At 43.8% G+C, this 21057-nt stretch overlaps 6 protein-coding genes and 1 pseudogene across 8 annotated transcripts; 5 read left to right on the top strand and 2 right to left on the bottom strand.

Moving 5' to 3' along the window:
• Positions 1 to 1269: 1269 nt before the first annotated feature.
• On the bottom strand, positions 1270 to 4016 carry LOC111074579 (LIM/homeobox protein Lhx3). The gene is made up of 7 exons (XM_022367401.2): positions 3914 to 4016; positions 3642 to 3816; positions 3315 to 3526; positions 3052 to 3244; positions 2818 to 2969; positions 2554 to 2748; positions 1270 to 2482 (listed from the first exon to the last, which is right to left on the bottom strand). Exons 1-7 carry the CDS (start codon positions 3972 to 3974, stop codon positions 2199 to 2201), a joined length of 1272 nt encoding a protein of 423 aa, XP_022223093.2. The 5' UTR covers positions 3975 to 4016; the 3' UTR covers positions 1270 to 2198.
• Positions 4017 to 4504: 488 nt separating this feature from the next.
• Positions 4505 to 6756, top strand: LOC111074618 (annotated as a pseudogene).
• A 1204-nt stretch (positions 6757 to 7960) lies between these two features.
• On the bottom strand, positions 7961 to 12960 carry LOC111074576. The gene is made up of 2 exons (XM_022367398.2): positions 12696 to 12960; positions 7961 to 8482 (listed from the first exon to the last, which is right to left on the bottom strand). The coding sequence occupies exon 1, from the start codon at positions 12919 to 12921 to the stop codon at positions 12718 to 12720; it is 204 nt and encodes a 67-aa protein (XP_022223090.1). The 5' UTR covers positions 12922 to 12960; the 3' UTR covers positions 7961 to 8482; positions 12696 to 12717.
• On the top strand, positions 8110 to 12956 carry LOC111074574 (insulin receptor). Of its 3 annotated transcripts, none has more exons than XM_041595212.1 (8): positions 8110 to 8202; positions 8938 to 9654; positions 9711 to 9791; positions 9860 to 10020; positions 10078 to 10203; positions 10272 to 10625; positions 10694 to 10997; positions 11244 to 12956. In XM_041595212.1, the coding sequence occupies exons 2-8, from the start codon at positions 9205 to 9207 to the stop codon at positions 12663 to 12665; spliced, it is 2898 nt and encodes a 965-aa protein (XP_041451146.1). In that variant the 5' UTR covers positions 8110 to 8202; positions 8938 to 9204; the 3' UTR covers positions 12666 to 12956. The 3 variants fall into 3 exon arrangements, with proteins under 3 accessions (XP_041451146.1, XP_041451144.1, XP_041451145.1); XM_041595210.1 differs by having other exon boundaries at positions 8114 to 8272; XM_041595211.1 differs by lacking the exon at positions 8110 to 8202 and adding an exon at positions 8625 to 8769.
• Positions 12961 to 14325: 1365 nt separating the features above from the next.
• On the top strand, positions 14326 to 16158 carry LOC111074575 (probable cytosolic Fe-S cluster assembly factor GL21135). Its single transcript, XM_022367397.2, has 4 exons — positions 14326 to 14425; positions 14507 to 14602; positions 14668 to 15325; positions 15391 to 16158. Exons 1-4 carry the CDS (start codon positions 14363 to 14365, stop codon positions 16005 to 16007), a joined length of 1434 nt encoding a protein of 477 aa, XP_022223089.2. The 5' UTR covers positions 14326 to 14362; the 3' UTR covers positions 16008 to 16158.
• A 965-nt stretch (positions 16159 to 17123) lies between these two features.
• Positions 17124 to 18831, top strand: LOC111074589 (transmembrane protein 53). Its single transcript, XM_022367419.2, has 3 exons — positions 17124 to 17766; positions 17819 to 18179; positions 18243 to 18831. The coding sequence occupies exons 1-3, from the start codon at positions 17453 to 17455 to the stop codon at positions 18624 to 18626; spliced, it is 1059 nt and encodes a 352-aa protein (XP_022223111.1). The 5' UTR covers positions 17124 to 17452; the 3' UTR covers positions 18627 to 18831.
• A 951-nt stretch (positions 18832 to 19782) lies between these two features.
• LOC111074619 lies at positions 19783 to 20558 on the top strand. Its single transcript, XM_041595296.1, has 2 exons — positions 19783 to 20165; positions 20244 to 20558. Exons 1-2 carry the CDS (start codon positions 19783 to 19785, stop codon positions 20473 to 20475), a joined length of 615 nt encoding a protein of 204 aa, XP_041451230.1. The 3' UTR covers positions 20476 to 20558.
• Positions 20559 to 21057: the final 499 nt, after the last annotated feature.

Raw genomic sequence — 21057 nt, 5'->3', positions numbered from 1 at the left:
TATTTATTATAAATAATTTCACTTTCCTAATCGCTATTCCCTGTAGTACTTCTTTTGGTTTTGCCTAGCCGGGTCTATGAAAATTGTCCAACAAAATTTGACAATCAACTAACCATAGTCTTCTACTCGGTATGAATTGCATAATTGAGCCTAAACTGTTAAACCATCATCAAACAAAGAGAGCTACCCACATATATGGATACAATGCAAATACATTCAATTTATATATAAATATATATGTATGTATGTACAAGCATACATATTGTTGTTAATAAATACGCTGCTCGTTGTTAGGTTTAAAGTAATACTACATGTTTATTGCGGATATTTGTAATGCACTTGTCGGCGGCTCGAAGACAACGACTTGAGTCCGTGAGATGATAATGTAGGGATAAGGATGGATAAGAACTATCGATACATATAATTTGATAGATTTCAACACATATATACAAACATACATATGTGTATGTACATTTGTATGTACATATGTATGTATGTATGTATGTGCAAAAAAAACCTCTGCAATTTTAGTACGTACCGTTATGCGACACTTTTTGACGTTTTTATGTGGCCATTAACTAGCTAAGCTGTCAGTAAATGTAAACTGCCAAAGTTTTATTGGCTTATGCCCATTATTAAATTAAATAGGTAATATTTATTGTGTGCATAGCTTAAAACAGAGGCGCCTCTTGAACTCAGGCTTAGACCTAGAACAATATTTTGGCTCAACTCAACACTCTATATTTATTTAGAGTTATCTGGATGTAACTTTACTCTCATAGTGCTTCATTAGCTCAATCGTTAATTAACTCCGATCATCTTCAGGACCAGGAACCTCACCTCCTTGATTTCATTTATATTAGTATTATTATCATAACGTTATTATAACGAAATAATTAAAATAATAACTACTCGAGCAGATCAGGTTAACAGGCTAATGTTACGGTTTAGCATAGGTTTTAACAGAGAACAACCAAGTTAACTGATGTTAACCACTTTGTTAACATGGCATTTTATATCTGCATGTACACCCAAAAATATGCAAGGAAATTGCATTTCTACATATCATTAACATGTGCTATAATATTTTAACGCGTTTTAGTTCAGCTAGTAGCCGTCGCGCCACTTACTTACTTAGTTACATGGTGGCGAGCTTTTGTCTATCGGCCGCTTGATTATCGGTTCACCGCTAAAGTTTGAATTTTAAAATCCGAGCAGACTGTTCGCCCAATTTTAATTAAACTCGGTGTTAACAAATTTGTTGTCTTTTATTCTTATGTGTCAAATAGTAATTTATTTCATCGCATTCATTTTATCATTTTTTTACTTAGTTGCTTCCTTACTGACATTTCTATGCTGTTTAAATATTTTTGGTTTTTGGGTTTTCATTAGATATAAATACGACATCACGTTTTCGTAATTGATATTTCTCCTATGCAATTTGGTTGTATTCCTATATAAAGCAATAAATAACTTGTTTTGGGCTCGAGCCTAGCATATGTATGCATGCATATTTTGCTCTACTACCCCGCATTTGTTTGACGCTATACAGACTTAATTTAATTTAAAATTCAGTTTTAGAGTTCATTCACTATACACAAATATACATTATTTACAGTAAAATATCAGGGAAGGGTTTCAATGGTAAATGATAGAGCGGCTGTTCCAGGAAGTGATGCAATCAATTAAGCTTTAAAGTAGGTACAAATACGTAATCTGTTTTCAATCCACCGACGTAGATGACCAAGTAAAGGAAATAAATTATTTTGAGCAAATTGTGTAAGGGTTTTTGTTTATCTAAACACAAATAAGGCTTTAAGGGTAATGCCATGTGGGCGCGACTCGCACCCCATCAAAAGATGGCCTCTGTAGATCCTGCGTACCCAAAAAGTTGAGAGATGTTTTTTGTTTTTGCTAATTTTTGAACTAGTTGATTTTGATGAGGATTTTTTCGCTAATCACGAATTGGTTATAATGGAGACGAGACGCACCCAAATGGCATTAACTTGAAATCTACAGTTTTAGATCCGCCGCGTTGCCACATCTCCTGACTTATTCCCGTTAACAACTTAGCTTCGCTGTCGCTGTTACTCAGAGCTTTCAACATGGCGCTGCTAAAGCTTCTGTTGTTGTTGCTGGGCAGAGAGAATAAGACTGCGAGACTGCATCTCAAAATAACGCAAAAGCAGATTTGAGTATCAGTAATGTACGCTTGGCGTGCCGGGGTTTGCCGTGGTGACATTGCTGACATTCGCACTGGCTCCACCACTGCCGCTGCCACCGTTGTTATTGCTGTTGTTGTTGTTGTTGTTGCTGGTGTTGTTGGTACTTGCCGAGTCGCCAAGCCAGGAATCGGGGCTCGGCGGAAAGTCAGGATAGCCCTCTTCGGGGCTTGAGTCGTTGCTCAGGTCCGAAACATTGTTGCTACTGTGCAGGCGGTGATGTGACTTGCTGGCGTGCAGAGTAGAGCCCGTCGCATGATCTGTAGCGGGAGTCGAAGAACAGATTGTGGATTTAAGATCTCTGTGAAAACACAGGAGCCACTCAACTCACCTATATTGGTGTACACAATATTGTCTGGGTACGATCCAAAGGTATGGCTCTGGCCAACTGGCGGCGGCGAGCGACTGCTCGGCGGGTACTGAGACGGACTAGAGCTGCCATGCATGTAGGAGCCGCGAATGCTGTGCGGTGAGGCGCCTTCATCCAGGCCCAAATTGACGGTGCTGTAGCTGTCGTTGCTTAGATCTGTTCCGGGGATACGGCCAAAGATATGTGTAATTATCTCTTGAGGTACCAGACATAGCTCAAACTTACCATGATGACTGAAGCTGTCATAATCGACCTTCAGTTCATCCTTGTCGAGGAATTTGTCAGTGCGTGGCGAACAGTTCCCCTTCATGGAGCGGAAGTACTGACTCCATCGGGTGCGTCCCGCATCCTTTTTCAGTCGTTTCTCCTTGGCCCGCCTGCAATGTTGTAAGCAAGTTGCCAGCAATGTTAGTGTCGTTACTTTGGCCACGTTAGAGTGTCTGACCGAAAGACACACACCTGTTTTGGAACCAGACCTGGACCACCCGCATATCTAGGCCAGTGTCCTGTGAAAGCTGCTCCCGAACGTGTCGGGCGGGCTTGGGGCTATTGTTGTAGGCGGTCTTCAGGGTCTCCAGCTGCTTGGCGGTGATTGTGGTTCGCGGACGCTTGTTCGGCTGATCGCCGTCCAGCGAGCCATCCAAGTAGAGACCTGCAATTAACCAAGAATCAAGTCTAGCCATTGAACCAGAATTCTGCCAAGGATCTCTCACGAAACGCACCCTTTGCCTTGGCCTCCTCGTAGTCGCGCTTGCAGATGAGCTTGCGGTCCTCCATCAGATAGAACTCGTCGCCCGTGTTGAGAGTGCGGGAGCACATCGCGCACAGGAAGCACTGCAGATGATAGACGTTGTCCTGGGCCCGGCGCACCACCTGGGTTGGCGGTATGCCCATATCACAAGCGGAACACTTTGTACCGTACCGTCTGTTAGACCCAAACATTGGCAATGGGGCAAGGGGAGATTTTCATTAAACCGGCGACGCTTCAACTAGAACACCCCCTTCAGCCCCTCCAGCCACTCCAGCTGGCATTAGAGAAATTTACTTACTTGAAAAAGTCCTCCTTGCAGAAAAGTTGACCGTTGCGGGCGAAGCATTTATCGTTGAGTTGACCGTGGCACTCGCTGCACTGGAGACACTTGGCGTGCCACGTTCGCTCCAGCACCTTCAGGATGAATCGGTCCAAGATCAGCTCGTGGCAGCCGCCGCACTTCGGTATCGTAGCTGTGAGGAAATCTGTTGTTAGTGGCTTTATTTTATTCCATAATCATCATGGTGGTGGGGCCAAACGTTCTAAAGTTTCTGATCGGTTAAAGATTACCCATTTTATTATATTTGATATTAAATCCTTTCTTTACTTTTCTCAGTCCAATGTTTTTCATTAGGCGACACAGCTTATAATTGAGCAATTTGATTCAGAATTGAATTTGCTTTTGTCGTCTATTTGAAAAGTGCCTATATTAAAAAGGTAATAGATGCAAAGCAACCGATGGAATGTTACGTTTGGAATTAAAGATGACATTTTTTCAACGCAACCATTTCTGGGAAAGTATTGAAATACTTAAGACCAAGCTAATAAGACCGCAATCAATACAGAGTCCAGGGTATACTTTAGCCTTTACCACACTCCTCCAATAAGATAATGGGTATGGAAAATATTTCCAATTTCTAGGACATACATAAATCTTAAATTGTATCCAAGAAAGCCAACCTTCAACATTATTTTGAAATCTACGAGAATCTATGCGTATACATACATATATATGTATGTTTGTATGTTTGTACGATGTGCAGTGTGGATTGAGCTACCCAAAAACAAATAGGTAGCTTTATATCATATAACACAAACTATCATATACCCCTGTTCTATTTGTGTGTCGGCAATCAAAAAATGAACTAGGAGTAAGGTCGAATGTTAACGGTTCTTATTCTTGGTCGTACCGATCATCCTTATTCCAGCTATATTAATATAGTGATCAGATCTATCCTGTTCAAACATTCTTACATAATCCCTGCAGAAAATAAAGTCAAACTAGGAGAGATATTTTTTATCGGTACGTTGCAACAACAATTTAACCCTTACTTTCCAACTTACTTATGCACAGTACGGAACGAAATGCACGCCGCTGCACGACTGTACGGCCCTGATCTACGAGGTGCCGAGGTGCCGAGGAGCTGTTATTACGGCGATAAGTCGCTATACTGTGGCGGTGCCGCCGAGGAGATGCCGTACGTCTGCTGTCCGAGCAGTCCCCTGGAAAAGAACCAGGTGTGTGGCAAGTCTCTGGTGCAGGGACACTTTTACAAGGGACTGGGCTCGTATCCGTTCGTGGCGCGCATTGGATTCAAGCGTAAGTGGCAGTGGCAGTGGCATGAGCGGATGTGGCACTGTGACACCTGGTCTGATGATACGAGTAGCTAAGATGTGGGCTCATTTCAGATGTTAATACGGGAGCCTTTGCCTATCCATGTGCTGGAGCTGTCATCGCGCGTCGTGTCATCCTGACGGCCGCCCACTGTGCGTTGGCCAAGGCCGATGGGCATCGACTGTAAGTGGGTCACAGAGTCCAGTGGCAACAGGATGGACTCGTACTTATCGGACTTAATCGACTTTCACTCGGCCCTTGCAGGTCGTCAGTGCGCGTGGGTGAGTACGACACCTCCAGCGATCCGGACTGCGCCAACACCGGATTCTGCGCTCCACGCTCCGTGAATCATGCCATCAGCCATGTGATCGTCCACCCAGACTACAAGCAAGGTAGCTACCATCATGACATTGCTCTCCTGGTACTCAAAACGCCGCTCAACTACTCGGGTAAGTGCCAATGAGAGGTATAGCGATAAAGTATATGGAGTGGGGTGGGGTGGGGTCCCAGGTGTGGTTCCGCATGGCAGTGTCAACGTTAATTAAAAATCGTTTTGTTCTGTCATCCCTACATCTACATCCACATCCATTCGCTCCAAGTTCACAAATGTCGACCACGCTCCATCCCATCTCCATCTGGGTCGCATGTCGCTAATTTAAGGTTGAGACCCCGTTGCCATCCCATCCCATCCCACCATTCGTAGCACAGTCCGGTAGGGAGAGGGGACTGGACTGGGCTGCTGTTGATCGCTTAATTGGGCGGCGTTGGGCTTTGGTGCGTGCTTGCTGGTGCAGCTAATGACTTGAGCGCGACCAGGCCAATGGATATGGATCCGCTTTGATTCTCAGCTTTTAGTTTCGGCTCAATGGCTACGAACTTTGGATTCAAGATCCTGGATAGCTATACGTAAAGGGTTTGCAGAAACTGGAAGGGGAACTTAAGCTCAAGCCAGTAACTTTTTTATGTGGATACAATGCAACATTAAATTTGTTATACGTAAATAAAACCACGTACATCAGACCGCGATCTTTTTCTGCAACAACGCATCAGCATCACTACATCACATTAAGAATTCGATCCGTTGAGTTATTAACTTAACTTTTGTTTGATACTTTTAAATTGTTGGTTGTCGACCGAAAGATTGGCATCAACCGAAACGTAATGATGGACCGTTCGGAGAGCTTGAACTGAATTTTGAAGCGAAAAACTTTATTGCCGTCACTCCGAAAATATCACAACCAATAAGAGTCATTACAGACACTGGGCTGGAAGATCCGAAGATCCGAAATCGATTGGCTAATTAAAATGTGGCCACGTCGTAAGCAACACCATCTGCGGGCCGAATTGGGCGTCACCCAGATTGCTGGCCAACTTGTTTGTGGTTATCCTTATTGCTTTATAATGTCCATTAAGAGAACGTGAGCCGAACGCGAGATTAATCACTGGGTCATGTCATGCAACAATGTTGCTACAGCAGCCGCAGCCGCAGCCGCACTTAAGATTAATAGCAACCCTCCCTCCCATTTATATGTATTGTCGGTAGTGGCCACACAGCCGATCTGTCTGCAAAAGACACGCGCCAACCATCACCGGTTGGGGGCAAGATTTCCACGGCGAGCATTCGCCAGCCTGAGATGGCACATCTGGATGTGCCCTGACCAGCTGGGACCTCTGTCTGCGCAACCATGGCTCCACTGGCACGCTTGAGTCTCCCAATTCAATTCAGGGACAATCTTCTGTTTATCCATCTTCTCACAAAGATCCTTCGGCTGTGACAATTATTGCGGGCTGCGTATAGGTCTATGGCTCATTTCGCCGAGTGGATAAACGACAACACGCCGCCGGAACAAGATCCTTTCCCGTGGGACTAGCTAAAGCACTAATCCTATCATAGTATCGTATTTTTTAAAGCCAATATAAATAGTATGTACATATGTATGTATGTATGCATGCCCATGTCTTGCTTACTTGTGTATGTGTGTGTAGCATTGATCTGATATGTAGATCACAGCACACGCATGCACCCAATAAATTAGTTTAATTGAATTAATTGAACTTTGACACGAACCATTCGTTGCGGCTTGAAAAATATGAAATGATCTTCTATACAAATGGGATCCCCTTCCCTCTTCGATACTCGCGATGCGCTTCAAAAGTATGCATACCAGTATGTAACTGAAGTATATACATACATACATATAAGTATGTACCATTTTGATTATACCCGTTACTCCCAGCGTACATGGGTATGGTGTAAATGTGTGTAAATAAATATGTACAATAGTCAGATATTACACTGAAATAAGTCTATCGAATTTAATTTCGCATAACCCATATGTATGTATATTATAATTAAGAAAACACTATAAGGTGTATGATGCTTACGGATGGCAATGTAACTTCCGTACTTAAGAGTACGTCAAACTACACCAAACTACACTCGACTTATTTTTTTTGCCCTTCAATTAATAGCTAAACGGCGAAATTAATTTCCCATCAAGCACTGTAGAAAAAGGATATTACTATTTATTCTAGTACTGAATACAAGTGTGTACAAATTTCGTTACTCATGGTCGTATTATGAATCAGCATGGACTATGCTGTCAGAACTTTTCTTTCCCGCTCGTTAAAGTTAATAACTTCTTGAATGCTGCTACCTCAGTTTGGGCTTGTTGGCTGTATAGGATTAATCTGACTTGATTTCCTGTTGTCTGTCGCCCATGTCTGTGTGTTGTGTGTGTGTTGGACCATCTACATATGTATACCGGTGCTGGGGCTGACAATCAATGCCAGCCAGCTGTTGGAGTCAGCTGTTTTTATGAGCTGGTTGATCGTTGGCCAGCAGTCTTAGCCGAATGCTGATGGCCAAGAACGAAGCAGTAATAATCCGCAGGCTGCACTGAGCGAATTTTTGGGCATCAAGCCCACACACCGATCCCATTGCATAATGGGTATGGTGCCACTTGCGAAAGCGACACATTAATAAAACTGTAAACGTTTTTCTCGGAAATCAAACGCCCTTTTAATCAATTTACGTCCGCGTCTGATGCGGTAATACAGAAAAGGCCTCGCTGTGGAAGTGTACAGGGTCGAACGAATAAGACACTAAATGAAAAATCAATTTTTTTGCTCTCCACAGACAGACGAGGTGCCCAGACGGCCAGTCGGCAAATGATCGTCGCGGGCACACATCGTCTGCGTGCACACATCAGGGGATTCTTTGAACATTCTCCCCAAACTGCAGGTGGCGTCGTGAAATTTCTGCATAGTCTACGTTTTTTTCTTGTGTGATTGCTTACGTTTAATAGTTTGGGGTTTGTTTCTAGTATAAACTAAATGAGTGCTTAATAACTAAAGACTAACTAGCTTATAGACTGTCGATCGAAATTCCGTGAGGGCATTGATGGAAAAATCGCTTCGCTTCAGAGAACCCGATTCTGTTTAGCAAAATGATTCATGTACATGTACATATTTGGTAGTTGAGCGAGATTGTGAGGATGATGCGGTTCCAGTCGAAGGTGTCTCTGAAAGAATAGGAAAACATGTGTGGCTGTTAAAATACTTGGTTAAATCACAAAGTAAAAGTAGTATTTTATTAAAAAAATTGTCTCCGGCTCATTGCATCTCATCCTCATCCTACTGCCATGCCATCAATATGATCTTCAGCTGTCGCACGTTTTGAGGTCTTCAGCATGCATAATCTTTGATCACCCCGTCCTCTCACGCAATCAATCTCTGCGAAAAAAGACGACTGCAGAAGGAACGCATTCTATGAGCAGCCTGTGCTTTGTAAGGGGACAGGGAATAAAGGGTAAAGTAAATAACACAAAAAGCCAAAGAGTAATACTCGTAAAATAATACAAACAGAAAATTTACAAAAAAATATGTTAAACGCGCGTATATTAGTGTCCCGTTCCAGTGTTTGTGTGTGTGCGTGAGTGCAAGTATTTTGTTTGCTTATTCTGGAGCTTTTCGACAGCTAAGCACATCATCGTGCCCAAAAACAAACAGAACAAACCCTTCGGGAGCGCAAACTCGTGTGATTTTTCGCCCCCGATTGCCAGTTGAAACATCAGCGCGGAGAGCCGCTCTCATAAACATTGGGCTAATCAAGATGGGCGGCCAGCCAGGGCGCTAATTAGCCGCACGGCAGAAAGAGCGCAGGGGAGACAACGCAAGTGTAATACATACATACATATGTATGTACATAACTGTAAGCAAATCGGATCAAAGGCAGAGCTAAGCAATGTGGAGGAGTGTTCGGTCCCAGCACAATCAGCCAACAGAGCAACACGCAGAGAAGAAGCCTCACAGCATGGGTTTCGGCAACAACGCTGTCGGTCTGATGCTTTTGGTGCTCATGGCCTTCTGGGGCGTGGGTGCGTCTGCTCCGGGTACGGAGCACGAGTGCACCAGCATCGACATCCGCAACGAGTGCAGCAAAATGCACCTGCTGGACAACTGCACCGTGATTACCGGCTACGTGATGATCACGCTCATTACCACCCCTCCGTACTGCAACTACTCAATGTACAAGTTTCCGAAGCTGATGGAAATTACCGAATTCATGATCTTCACGGAGGTGCGAGGACTGACCCGCGTCAACGAAATGTTTCCAAATCTAACCGTCATACGCGGCCGTCGCCTTTTCCTCAACTACGCCTTGGGAGTGACCAGTATGCTGGACCTAGAATACGTAAGAGAAGAGCAGCAATGCCAGGTGGAAAATCTCAATCAACGCTCCCATTCCAGCTGGAGTTCCCCACGCTGGTGGCTATTCAACGCGGTCATGTATACATAGGAAATAGCCCCAAGCTTTGTCAGCACGAGGGGGTTTGTATAACAGGTAAAATTTTTCCGTTGTCATGTGTAATGACGCCTTTTCCCTCCTCACCAAATAGGTTTATTGGGATCTTCTGACCCTTAGCCGGGGGGAAAATCACATCATGGTTGGATCCAGCAGGTGCAGCACAAGTGCATGCAGGGGATGCAGCTCTTCCTACTGCTGGTCAACGTACAATTGTCAACGGTCCCAAAATGACAATGCCGCCCACAATAAGGAGTAAGTCAAGGTCTACACAAATCATGGGCCCTTCTTTAGTTCTGCTACACTCTACAGAAAAGTTGACGACTGCCATGAGGAGTGTCTGGGGGGCTGTACCCAAAACTTATCAGCAACCGACTGCCGGGTCTGTCGCGGAATCAGCGATGGTGGCGTCTGTGTTAAGAGGTGCCCGAAACACAAGTGAGTTTGCAAGATTCGAGGAAGGCGTTTTTATATTTGATTAATTTGTATCTTTCATCCTTTTGCAGGTATCTCCTAGAGCAATATCAGCGCTGCTACACCAAGGAGGAGTGCGTGAAAAGGCACAACCACTATACATTCGGTTCCCAGTGCGTCGGCTTCTGTCCAAGTGGCTACAAGGCAAATGAGAAGAACGGCTGCATCCGCTGTGGACTGCAGGAGGCCTGCATCAGTGTATGCTCGCCCGAACCGTCAAACAATGCGATCACCATTTACAATCTGGGAGACGCAGAGGAGCTTCGTGGCTGCCAGATAGTCAATGGAAGCCTGATTATAACCATACGCAATCAAGTGAACGAGACGCAGCTGTTCCAGAGCCTAAGCAGCATTCGCGAAATACGTGGACACCTTAAAGTATATCGGTAGGCATCCGTTACTTGCAGTAGGTCGGTCTTCGTCAGGGAGTAAAATCTCATCTCGCTTTATGTAGATCGTCCCAGCTTAGAAGCTTGAAATTTCTCAGCAATTTGGAGCGGATTCATGGAGATCCTCTGGAGAATCGGCAATACGCTCTTATACTTTATGACAACAAGCAGCTGGGCGAACTTTGGAAACCGGAGAGTAAGCTGGAGTTCGTAGAGGGTGGCATGTTCATGCATCGCAACAACAAGCTGTGCAACAAGCATATGAAGGAGTTCCAGGGCGTCGTGACTCACGACAGGTCACTGGATTCATTGCAGACCAGCGACCAAGAGGTTCTCTGCAGTCCATCAAAGTTGCTACTAGTTGTACAAGTAAGTTAGGTCGATCCCCAAAGTATTACATCCGCTACTCAGAGAGTCACCGACATAAAAATGTAGATGAAGATATACATCGTCATCCGTCCGTCTGTCTGTCCTTGTCTGTTTGAATTATTCTGCTGAGTTCCTACAGATTATTATATATAGAGCAACACGATTTGCACACTCCACTCCCGTGATATCACATTGAAACATGTTCTTTTTCATCACTGATATTCCGTTTCAATCCCATATCTACAGAAACGCACACATCGCACTGTGAAATTAAGCTGGCTGAAATCCCAGACCAGCCATGAGCTTGAATTGATCCACAGACCATTGCCGCCGGGAGTATTTTATCCAGAGGAAAGCGAACTGGAAGCTCCAGTGTGCATACGCATCAATTGGCAACGCCGCCTTCTATTCCCCGATGAGCTTTCCGAGAACGGTACCCACTACTATTTCGTGTTAGATGAGCTAGAGCCAGACACGCGGTACGCCTGCCTGCTGCGCACTTTTGGAGGTGATCTCAGCCAGGAGGCACGCAGCGATCTGATCTACGTGCAGACGGAACGGGACATACCACAGGCCCCGCTACTGGAACTTGTAAGAAAAACGGATAGTTCGCTGACAGTGCGTATGAAGAGTCATGATCACCACCACTATATGCTAACTGTTTACGAGCTGGGAGACGATGAGTCCTATGTCGATAGCCGCGATTACTGCCACCAGCCATCGTACTTGTGGCAAGATATGGACGGCGGGCAATGGCGAGCGTTCGAAGACTATGACGATTGTTGCGCACACCAGAGGGAACAGGCGGACGATCGTCACTTTATTGCGGAGATGCGAAAGCAGTATCGTTGCAGCCTGGACAAACATGATCAGTGTCACGATCTTGACCAGAAGCAGGCGACTCTGATGAGGGTGCAAATACCCTTTAACACCTCAGAATACGAACTCCGACAGCTGCACCGGTATCGACTCTACTCACTACAGCTTCAGGCCTGCAGCGACCTGGGATGCAGCAGCCACACAACTCTCAACGAGCGCACCAACTACACACTGGGGGCGGACCTACTGACCCAGTTGACCGCCTGTCGTGTCCCAGACACCAAGAAGTACATCCTTCGCTTTGCCGAGCCCGTACAACCGAATGGCCAGGTGGTCAGCTATGTAGTACACTATCGCAACAATCTGTCCGACAGCCATATGAGCTGCCTGACCAGGCTGCAGCACGCCACTGCCGAGTATGTGTACATGGCGCAGCTGAACGTATCCTTCAGTGAATGTGCCGTGCGGGTGCACTCACTCGCCGGAGACGTGCTGACGCCTTATGTGGCAATCACCTGGTGCAGCGAGCAGGAGCAAGTACTCCCACACAGTAGACCAACAAAGCAACTTAACACTCCGTTAGATGTCTCACAGCTGAAAGTAGCCTCGTCTCATTCACGCGGCATAAGCATATTTTTGGTTTGCTTCCTCTTCGGCTGCTCGCTGTCGCTTATGTGGATTTTGTACAAGCGCCGGTGCTGGCGAAAACTGCCTGCTCTGCGGCGCTATGTTCCCGTCCGGGAACAGTGGTTGCGAGAGCGCCATCACACGGAAGATCGCGAGATCCTGGTCGATGGCTTTGAAACGGTTCGTTTCCAAAACAACAACAACAGCAGCCCCCGAATGTAAGCATAAAACACAAATTAAATGTCAACTTACGCAAAGCCAGAATTGGAGGGAGTTACATAGTCGACGTGGGCTTGGCATATTCCTCGCTCTCATTGGCGCCGCTAGCCTCAGGAATGCTTTCCGAGGGAGGGGTGGGCGTGCGAGGCGTCTCCACCTGCTGGCGTGTCTTGAGCTTGATCCGTTCGAGCTTGGCTTGTTCATACTCCTTGAGCTCTGATAGCTTTAGTTGAATAGTTTGGAGTTCCCGGCGTCGCATCTTATTTTACATAAATTAGAGGTGTCAAACCATCAAGGGCACTATCGATAGTGTCGATATTTTACTGATGGCCTCTACTATCGACGGTTTTGAGACTATCATGATAGTATCGAGCTACAGTCGTTGCGCTTTTGATATGTTTGGATTGGCTGCTATAAAATACGAAGACAAATTTGTAAAAAAATCGACAGGTGGCATCTAATTTTTACAATGGACAAGTTCCTAAAAGGTTTCAATGGTTTAATAATTATTTCAGCTCGATACTATCGCGATAGTATGTTGTTTTTTCAAAACATTCGACGTTGATATTCCTCGATATTGATATTCCGTTTAATATTACCAGCTAGCTGGGACTCTCAGCCCTAAACAAAAAATTGTATCCGATAGATACATAAATTTTTTAAGAGATTGGCAAGTTTTCAGAAGTCCTTTTTATTGGATTATTTACATATTAAGGTTCAAACAAAAACAGCATAAAACGAATTTGTCGTCGAAACACAAACATGTGCATTATTAGGTAATAAACATGTCAATCTAGGATAAAATCATAAATAATGTTTCAATGTAGCTTGGAACAAAACATTTAACATCAATTAAAATAAATAGGGTATACAAAAGTACATACGCATAGAAGAAACTTGGTTGACCAGCAACACTGACGTAACATTTAGTCAACATTTAAGTTTTATGCTTTGGCCGTTTTTGTTTGAACCCTATTATGTAAACAATCTAATGAAAACGAGTTCTGAAAACTAGCCGATCCTGAACAAAATTGATGTATCTATCGGATAAAATTATTTGTTTAGGGCTGAGAGTGCCAACTACCTAGTAATATTAAACTGAATATCAAAATTGACGAATTTCATAACACAAAATATCATGGTATGGCAGCCCGCAGCAACTACGAATTGCACGGGTCTGGCAACGCCACAAAAACGACGTCACATTCGTTTTATGTTGTTTTTGTTTGAACCTTAATATGTAAATATGTATTGTATCCAATAAAAAGGACTTCTGAAAACTTGCAAATCTTGCAGAAAATTTATATATCTATCGGATAAAATTATTTGTTTAGGGCTGAGACTGCCAACTAGCTAGTAATATTAAACGGAATATCAACGTTGAATGTTTTGAAGAAAAAACAATCGATACTATTGTGATAGTATCGGGCTCAAAAAATTATTAAGAAACCATTGAAACCTTTTAGGAACTTGTCGAACTTGTAAACTTGTAAAAATTAGATGCCACCTGTTGATTTGTTTACAAATGTGTCTTCGTATTTTATAGCAGCCAATTCAAACATATCAAAAGCGCAACGACTGAAGCTCGATACTACCATGATAGTCGCAAAACCGTCGATAGTACTAGCCTCAGTAAAATATCGATATTATCGATGGTGCCCTCGATGGTTTTTTATTATACAAAATAAATAATCACAGCCATGTCGAGGTTCAGTGGGGCACTCCAGCTGACTGATTTAGACGATTTCATTACACCATCACAGGTTCGGTATCAGCAAAGTATGGCTACAGCATTCAAAACCATTTAATGTTTAATGCCATTTAATTTCACAATGATCCACTAGGAATGCATAAAGCCCGTGACGGTAGATAAGACAACATTATCAAAGACTGGGGCTAAAATCACTGTTCAGGAGGATGGGTACTACGAGGAATCGGAGGTAAGTTAAGTGGATGGATCGATGGAAAGGAACTTTTTTCCAATCCTATTTTTATCGAATTTTAGAGCGGCAAACAAAAGCTGCAGAAGGTGGAAATCACTCTGCAGGATTGCCTGGCTTGCTCCGGCTGCATAACATCAGCTGAAGGAGTGCTCATAACACAACAGAGCCAGGAAGAGCTACTGAAGGTATTGCGGGAAAATGCAAAAGTTAAAGCCACTGGGGACATGGAACAAGTTCGCACAATTGTATTCACCATTGCCACACAGCCCCTTCTGAGCCTGGCCCATCGCTATCAGCTAAGTGTGGAAGAAACTGCCCGTCACTTGGCCGGCTACTTTCGCAGCCTGGGAGTGGACTATGTTCTGTGCACCAAAGTGGCTGACGACCTGGCGCTCCTGGAGTGCCAACAAGAGTTCGTAGAACGGTACCGCGACAACGAAGAGTTGACCATGCTAAGTTCTTCGTGCCCTGGATGGGTGTGCTACGCAGAAAAGACACATGGCACTTTTATACTGCCTTACATAGCAACCACGCGCTCTCCCCAACAAATTATGGGCGTACTAGTGAAGCAGTTTCTGGCGGAGAAGCTGAACATACCTGGCTCACGGATCTATCACGTTACAGTGATGCCTTGCTACGACAAGAAGCTTGAAGCGTCGCGCATGGATTTCTACAGCGAAGTGAATGGATCGCGAGATGTGGACTGTGTTATTACGTCAGGTAAGTGGATAAGCGAAGTGAACAAATTCAAACGAATGAATAATAACATTTCCTTGGACTCGTAGTTGAGGTGGAACAAATGTTGACCGAAGACGAACGGGCACTTTCGGAGCACGAAGCTTCAGATCTGGACTGGCCCTGGTCGGATCAGAGGCCCGAATCAATGGTCTGGTCACACGAGGCTACACTATCTGGCGGTTACGCAGAGCATATTTTTAGATTTTCCGCCAAAGAACTTTTTAACGAAAATTCCCCGTCCGAGCTGAATTTCAAGCAGCTCCGAAATCGCGACTTTCGGGAAATTTCGCTGGAAAAAGATGGCAAGACTGTTCTGAAGTTTGCTATTGCGAATGGGTTCCGAAACATACAGAATTTGGTGCAAAAGCTAAAGCGAGGCAAAGGGGCCAGTTATCATTTTGTTGAGGTCATGGCTTGTCCTTCTGGCTGCATCAATGGTGGCGCCCAGGTGCGACCCACCACTGGCCAGCACGTCCGTGAGCTAACCCAGCAGCTGGAGGAGTTGTATAAAAAACTTCCCCGCTCTCAGCCTGACAACGCCCTGACGAAGCTTATCTATGGAGATTTTCTTGATGGTGCTCACACGGAAAAGTCAAATGAGCTGCTCCATACCAGCTACCATGCAGTAGAGAAGCTCTCAACAGCACTTAATATTAAATGGTAATATTGGTTGTACATACATATGTACGTACATATATGGTTTATTTAATTTAATATTGTGTTGAATGTGGAAAATTCTACTCCTTTCTTATTCAGTAGCGTATATTTAAGTCGCGAAAGATTTTTAAATAATTACACATTTTTATACCCGTACTCACAAAGAGTTAAGGGGTATATCAGATTTGTGGTAAAAGTGGATGTGTGCAGAGCAACCAAATTTTGTTTCCAGACTCATGGGATATCACACTGCTACAAGTGTATTTAAAATTTTCGCCCCGCCCCCACAAAGGACGAAAATCAGTGGCAGCCACAATTTTAAAAATACCAGAAAAGTAAAAGTGTAGTATCGCAGAGAAGGACGATGTCTACCAGATTGCCGAATCTGAATCAAATCGGATCATTATTATAGCCAGAATAATGAAATTAATTTTCAATTGCTTACCCCACCTTCTCCGGCACGAGACCACGCTACTTATTCTCTTTCTCGCTCGCACTCGTACTCTGCCCTGTGCAATGCGCGACCTTTGCGGAGAAGATGTATAATCTACATTGTGTGTGTAGAATCTACATTTTAGATGTGGAATCGACATTGTAAATGTCGATGTAGATAACAGGTGTAGCAAAAAAATGTAAAATTTAAAATTCTACCTAAATCCCAAGCTCACAAATGTACATACTGAGTGAGTACGGGTATAAAAGTAGAGTCGCGTCCAAAGAAGCGACTCACACGTTCCTTCTCGTTTATAATTGATTAATGGCTACAGGTATGTGCTTTATTTCCGAGCAGGGCGGATATGAATTGATTTGATGTGAGAAGCTTCAGCCTCCCTCGCAGCTTTCAATGGCTGACGAACGCCGAGAAAGAGCGGAGCAAAGGCAAGGCAAGGTTACATTAAGAACTGCTCTTTGTTCTGCTGTGTGACGGCGCTCATACGAACAGGAACAAAAAAGTATTTTTTCGAAGGTTCTCCGGGTGTTTGGTAACTACTTTCACCTTTTTGAATATTACGCACATCTTAGGTCGGGCAACTAAACGTACACTGCGCATGTCCAACCCAGTAGCGAGGAGGACCACGACCACCGACTGGAAGCGGCAACCGCAACAGCCATTTCCATTGCATCACATCAGGAAGCATATTTGGCAAAGGAAGGTCAAGCCGTGTTATCGTTGTCTGGTGCTGTGTGGCTGCTGGCTGGGTAAATAAAAAATCAATGAGCTGGAGCAAATGTCCTTAGAAACAAAAATGTTGAGTTTCGTTGACATTTTTAATCAATTATCGTTTTGGGGCTGATAAAATCAATACACATGCCGCAGGACTTCGAGTGAACGGTATCCTGGCAGTAGTCTTTGCGTAACCAAGCAAAAAAGCTCTTAAAAAAACAAAAAAGATTGTGTTTATATTATATAAGAAATTCAAGTGAGTGGAGATTAACAATTTAGATGACAAGATGTCGTCTCCATCAACACATCCGTATGGCCTCTCAGCGGATGAAATGGCGAGTCAGTTCGGAGCGACGGCGACTATACCTATACCTACACATGGCTCTACCGGACCACCGCAGTCGACTAGACGTCCTGGTCTAGATCGGGAAGATGCCTTGGAATATTTCATCAAGTTTCCCAAGCCCTCTGCAGAGAACGATTTTGTTTTGGCCGACAATGACAACGAGGACAACAATGTTCCCATTGTAATGCTGCTGGGCTGGGCGGGCTGCCAGGACCGCTATTTGATGAAGTATTCCAAGATATATGAGGATAGAGGGTAAGTTTGTGGAGCTTTCTACCGTCTGGGGTATCATTTCTCCTTCTTTCAGCCTTATTACTGTTCGATACACGGCTCCGGTGGACACGTTGTTCTGGAAGCGTTCTGAGATGATTCCTATTGGCGAGAAGATCCTAAAGCTAATTCAAGACATGAACTTTGATGCTCACCCCCTGATTTTTCATATCTTCTCCAATGGCGGCGCCTATTTGTATCAGCACATCAATTTGGCTGTCATCAAGCACAAGTCACCGCTTCAGGTGCGCGGCGTGATCTTTGACTCAGCACCAGGCGAACGCCGCATGTTGGGGCTGTATCGCGCCATTACGGCCATTTACGGAAAGGAAAAGCGCTGCAATTGCATCTCAGCGCTGGTCATAACGATTGCTCTGAGTTTCATGTGGTTTGTGGAGGTATGTAAAGTTTAACAAGTGCGAAAAGCGAAGATCTAATGGCTCCATCTAATGGTTTTCAAGGAAACGTTTGCGGCCTTTAAAAGCTTGTTTGTGAAATCGTCGCCGGTCCACGCCAGTCCATTTTGTGATCTAAAAAACGAAGCAAACAAATATCCCCAGCTATTTTTGTACTCCAAGGGCGATGTTGTTATCCCTTACAAAGATGTAGAGAAGTTTATTCGGCTGCGTCGCGATCAAGGCATTGATGTATCTTCGGCTTGTTTCGAGGATGCTGAGCACGTTAAGATCTACACCAAATATCCCGAACAATATGTCCAATGTGTCTGCACTTTTGTGAGGAAATGCATGGCACTTCCTGCCTTTAATGTTACCGTGGCTCACCCAGGATGCGGGTTCAACGAGCTCCAAGAGAAACAAGAGCATACAAATCTGAAATACGATTAGACGCCAGCCGACGTAGATACTACACTACAAAATTGCAAACATTTGAGCAGCGTAACAATTAATTCTTAAAGAAAAATGTAATTACTAAGCACATCTTTGAACGCTTTATAGTAGAAACGAATTTAAGAGTTATCTTTGCAACTAAATCCTTGCAAAAATTTTGCAAACTCCATCGCGCAGTTAATAAACCCTAATTTAAAAATGCAATGAACTATTTCTATCTTGTAAAAAAGAAACGCCTTTGACACCTTAACACAGAAACTATTTTTAAGTTTAAATAGGGAGTAAGGTCTCAGAACGAATCGGTTGGTATCCGTTCACCAATGGTGTTATTGGAAAATGTATGTGGTCGTAGTAATCCTAGTCGATCTTTTTCAACTACACTACTCGACAAAATTGAACTTTTTTTCCCGCTGTGGACCAAAATTACTTTTTCGGATACATTTCGTAACGGTCGGTATTTTTTCAGCTAAAAATGAGTTTTGAGTCGTTTTGGTCAAACGGCTGCAACTTGGCCGCTTATCCATCGATTCTTACAAACAATACCTTACACAACGCTTAATTTATGCGTCTATCTAAAATAAAAAATTAATGCCAAGAAATATTTTTTTTTTCGACTTTTCCCGAGATTCTAAAGTCAAAATGTCGGGAAAAATACCGCAAAAAATAAAATAAGTTCATCAATGGCCAAAGAACAAAAATAATGAAAGAGTACACCTCCTAATCGGGATCTGAGGTTAAAGTCACACTCGACAAAACAAATCAAGTAAAATATTTATTTTTGAACACTATTATCTAAACAATCCCATTTAAAATAGTTCTGAAAACTAGCCAATCCTAAACAAAATTCATTGAGGAATTGGATAAAATCATTTTTTTAGGGCTGAGAGGGCCAACCATCTGAATATCAAAATTGACGAATTTCATATCACAAAATATCATGGTATGGCAGCCCGCAGCAACTACGAGTTACACGAGTCTGGCAGCGCCACAAAACGACGTCTTTTTGTTGTTTTTGTTTGAACCTTAATATGTAAATAATCCAATAAAAAGGACTTCTGAAAACTTGCCTGGGCAGACGGGGGTCGGGTCGGGGCTGATGAACTGACTTTACTTTATAAATTGCAGAGATCTCAATAAAAATGAATCTGTGGTGATGCGTGGCATTTTCAAGCGGGAGTCTCATGTGGTAAAGAGGAAAATCAAAAAGTCGCCGCCTTACGAGGGCCTCCTGTCCTTGTTCCAGGGGAAATATAACAGCGGCAGTGGTCTGGTAATAAAAACTAAAGCGGAGCCAGATAATTTCATAGAGCTGGATGATGCCTCTTGTCAGCCAGTTGAACAGGCTGCCGGGGAGAGCGTTATCTTCTGGACGACTGAAACGGAAACGAGTGAAACGGAGTCCGCTGAAGAGACAGTCAGCGCCGAGGACATCATAGAATTTGAGCCCAAGGTGGCAAATGATGCCAGCGCCGAAGCCAGTACTGCTCTATTTGAAATTCCGGATCTACCGCTGGACGACGTAGAGGAAGTTATCACGTAAGCTATCTCATCTCGCTCACCTTAAAGATCATTGGCGAATAGCAGAAATAGAAGAATATGAAATTTGGGTTGCAGCAACTTCCACAGCAACCTGGATGCTAGAGTAGCAGGCCAGCGGTCGTTTCTTCACAACATGGCCTTCTTTGTCTGCCGTGACAGGCATCCTCTGCAGATCATTCAGGCCGAGGGATTCAAGCATTTGATAAGTGAGTTGTGCCCTGGTTCTAAACTTCCCAGCGTGGATGAGCTGGGCACTTTATTTACAACCAGCGGCAGCTGCAAGCATCGAAACTGTGCCAACAATTAGCAGGACTATCCACGCTCTCCTTAAGTTGTGCCGTTCACACGAAACCAGAGGAGCGAAGTTACCTGGTGCTGGCGGTTCACTTCTTCGAGGGACTGGAAAAGGTTTCCAGAACGTTGTCGGTACAAATCGTACTTGAGCTACCGTACACGCATAAGTTGTTAGTGTGTTTACTAGTTAACTAGTACGCTGTTAACTAGTAGGTAGCAGGTCTACTGAAAAATACGCGACTACTGACTCCAAAAAATTTTATTAATCTATTAAATTCCAGTTTTAAAGTACATATATTAAAGAAAATAGGGTATCGAAGCTCCCATCCTGTGTATACCCTCCGGGGGTTTCCCCCTTGAAATTAAGGAAATATTTGAAATCTCCGGCTTCAATCAATGCAGAAACTAGTCAGTTATGTCAGCGAAATGTTGTAGTTTACAGATCCATACCATGTATATGAATATACTAATATAATAATGAATATACTATGGAAATATATTAAATAATGTCAATCAACATTATCGTCCAGAGCAGCTTGGACAACTGAATTTTAACATTAATTAAAGGAAAAAGGGTATACAAATTTCCATTCTA

This window comes from Drosophila obscura, unplaced genomic scaffold, assembly GCF_018151105.1.
Source record: "Drosophila obscura isolate BZ-5 IFL unplaced genomic scaffold, ASM1815110v1 contig_46, whole genome shotgun sequence".
NCBI lineage: Eukaryota > Metazoa > Arthropoda > Insecta > Diptera > Drosophilidae > Drosophila > Drosophila obscura.
This window is presented reverse-complemented; position numbering and strand designations above follow the sequence as displayed.

Bases quoted from the DNA above. Each gene is read 5' to 3' on its own strand.
- LOC111074579 (XM_022367401.2), bottom strand. From the start codon at position 3,974: ATGAAAAACATTGGACTGAGAAAAGTAAAGAAAGGATTTAATATCAAA. The intron at 3,245-3,314 runs GTGCGTTTCGTG...GGTTAATTGCAG, and splicing joins CGAGGAGGCCAAGGCAAAGG to GTCTCTACTTGGATGGCTCG. The intron at 2,970-3,051 runs GTGTGTGTCTTT...ACAACATTGCAG, and splicing joins CAGGTCTGGTTCCAAAACAG to GCGGGCCAAGGAGAAACGAC.
- LOC111074574 (XM_041595212.1), top strand. From the start codon at position 9,205: ATGTGGAGGAGTGTTCGGTCCCAGCACAATCAGCCAACAGAGCAACAC. The intron at 10,626-10,693 runs GTAGGCATCCGT...CGCTTTATGTAG, and splicing joins GGACACCTTAAAGTATATCG to ATCGTCCCAGCTTAGAAGCT. The intron at 10,998-11,243 runs GTAAGTTAGGTC...CCATATCTACAG, and splicing joins AGTTGCTACTAGTTGTACAA to AAACGCACACATCGCACTGT.
- LOC111074576 (XM_022367398.2), bottom strand. From the start codon at position 12,921: ATGCGACGCCGGGAACTCCAAACTATTCAACTAAAGCTATCAGAGCTC.
- LOC111074575 (XM_022367397.2), top strand. From the start codon at position 14,363: ATGTCGAGGTTCAGTGGGGCACTCCAGCTGACTGATTTAGACGATTTC. The intron at 14,603-14,667 runs GTAAGTTAAGTG...ATCGAATTTTAG, and splicing joins GGTACTACGAGGAATCGGAG to AGCGGCAAACAAAAGCTGCA. The intron at 15,326-15,390 runs GTAAGTGGATAA...TTGGACTCGTAG, and splicing joins GGACTGTGTTATTACGTCAG to TTGAGGTGGAACAAATGTTG.
- LOC111074589 (XM_022367419.2), top strand. From the start codon at position 17,453: ATGTCGTCTCCATCAACACATCCGTATGGCCTCTCAGCGGATGAAATG. The intron at 17,767-17,818 runs GTAAGTTTGTGG...TCCTTCTTTCAG, and splicing joins AAGATATATGAGGATAGAGG to CCTTATTACTGTTCGATACA. The intron at 18,180-18,242 runs GTATGTAAAGTT...ATGGTTTTCAAG, and splicing joins GTTTCATGTGGTTTGTGGAG to GAAACGTTTGCGGCCTTTAA.
- LOC111074619 (XM_041595296.1), top strand. From the start codon at position 19,783: ATGCGTGGCATTTTCAAGCGGGAGTCTCATGTGGTAAAGAGGAAAATC. The intron at 20,166-20,243 runs GTAAGCTATCTC...TTTGGGTTGCAG, and splicing joins GACGTAGAGGAAGTTATCAC to CAACTTCCACAGCAACCTGG.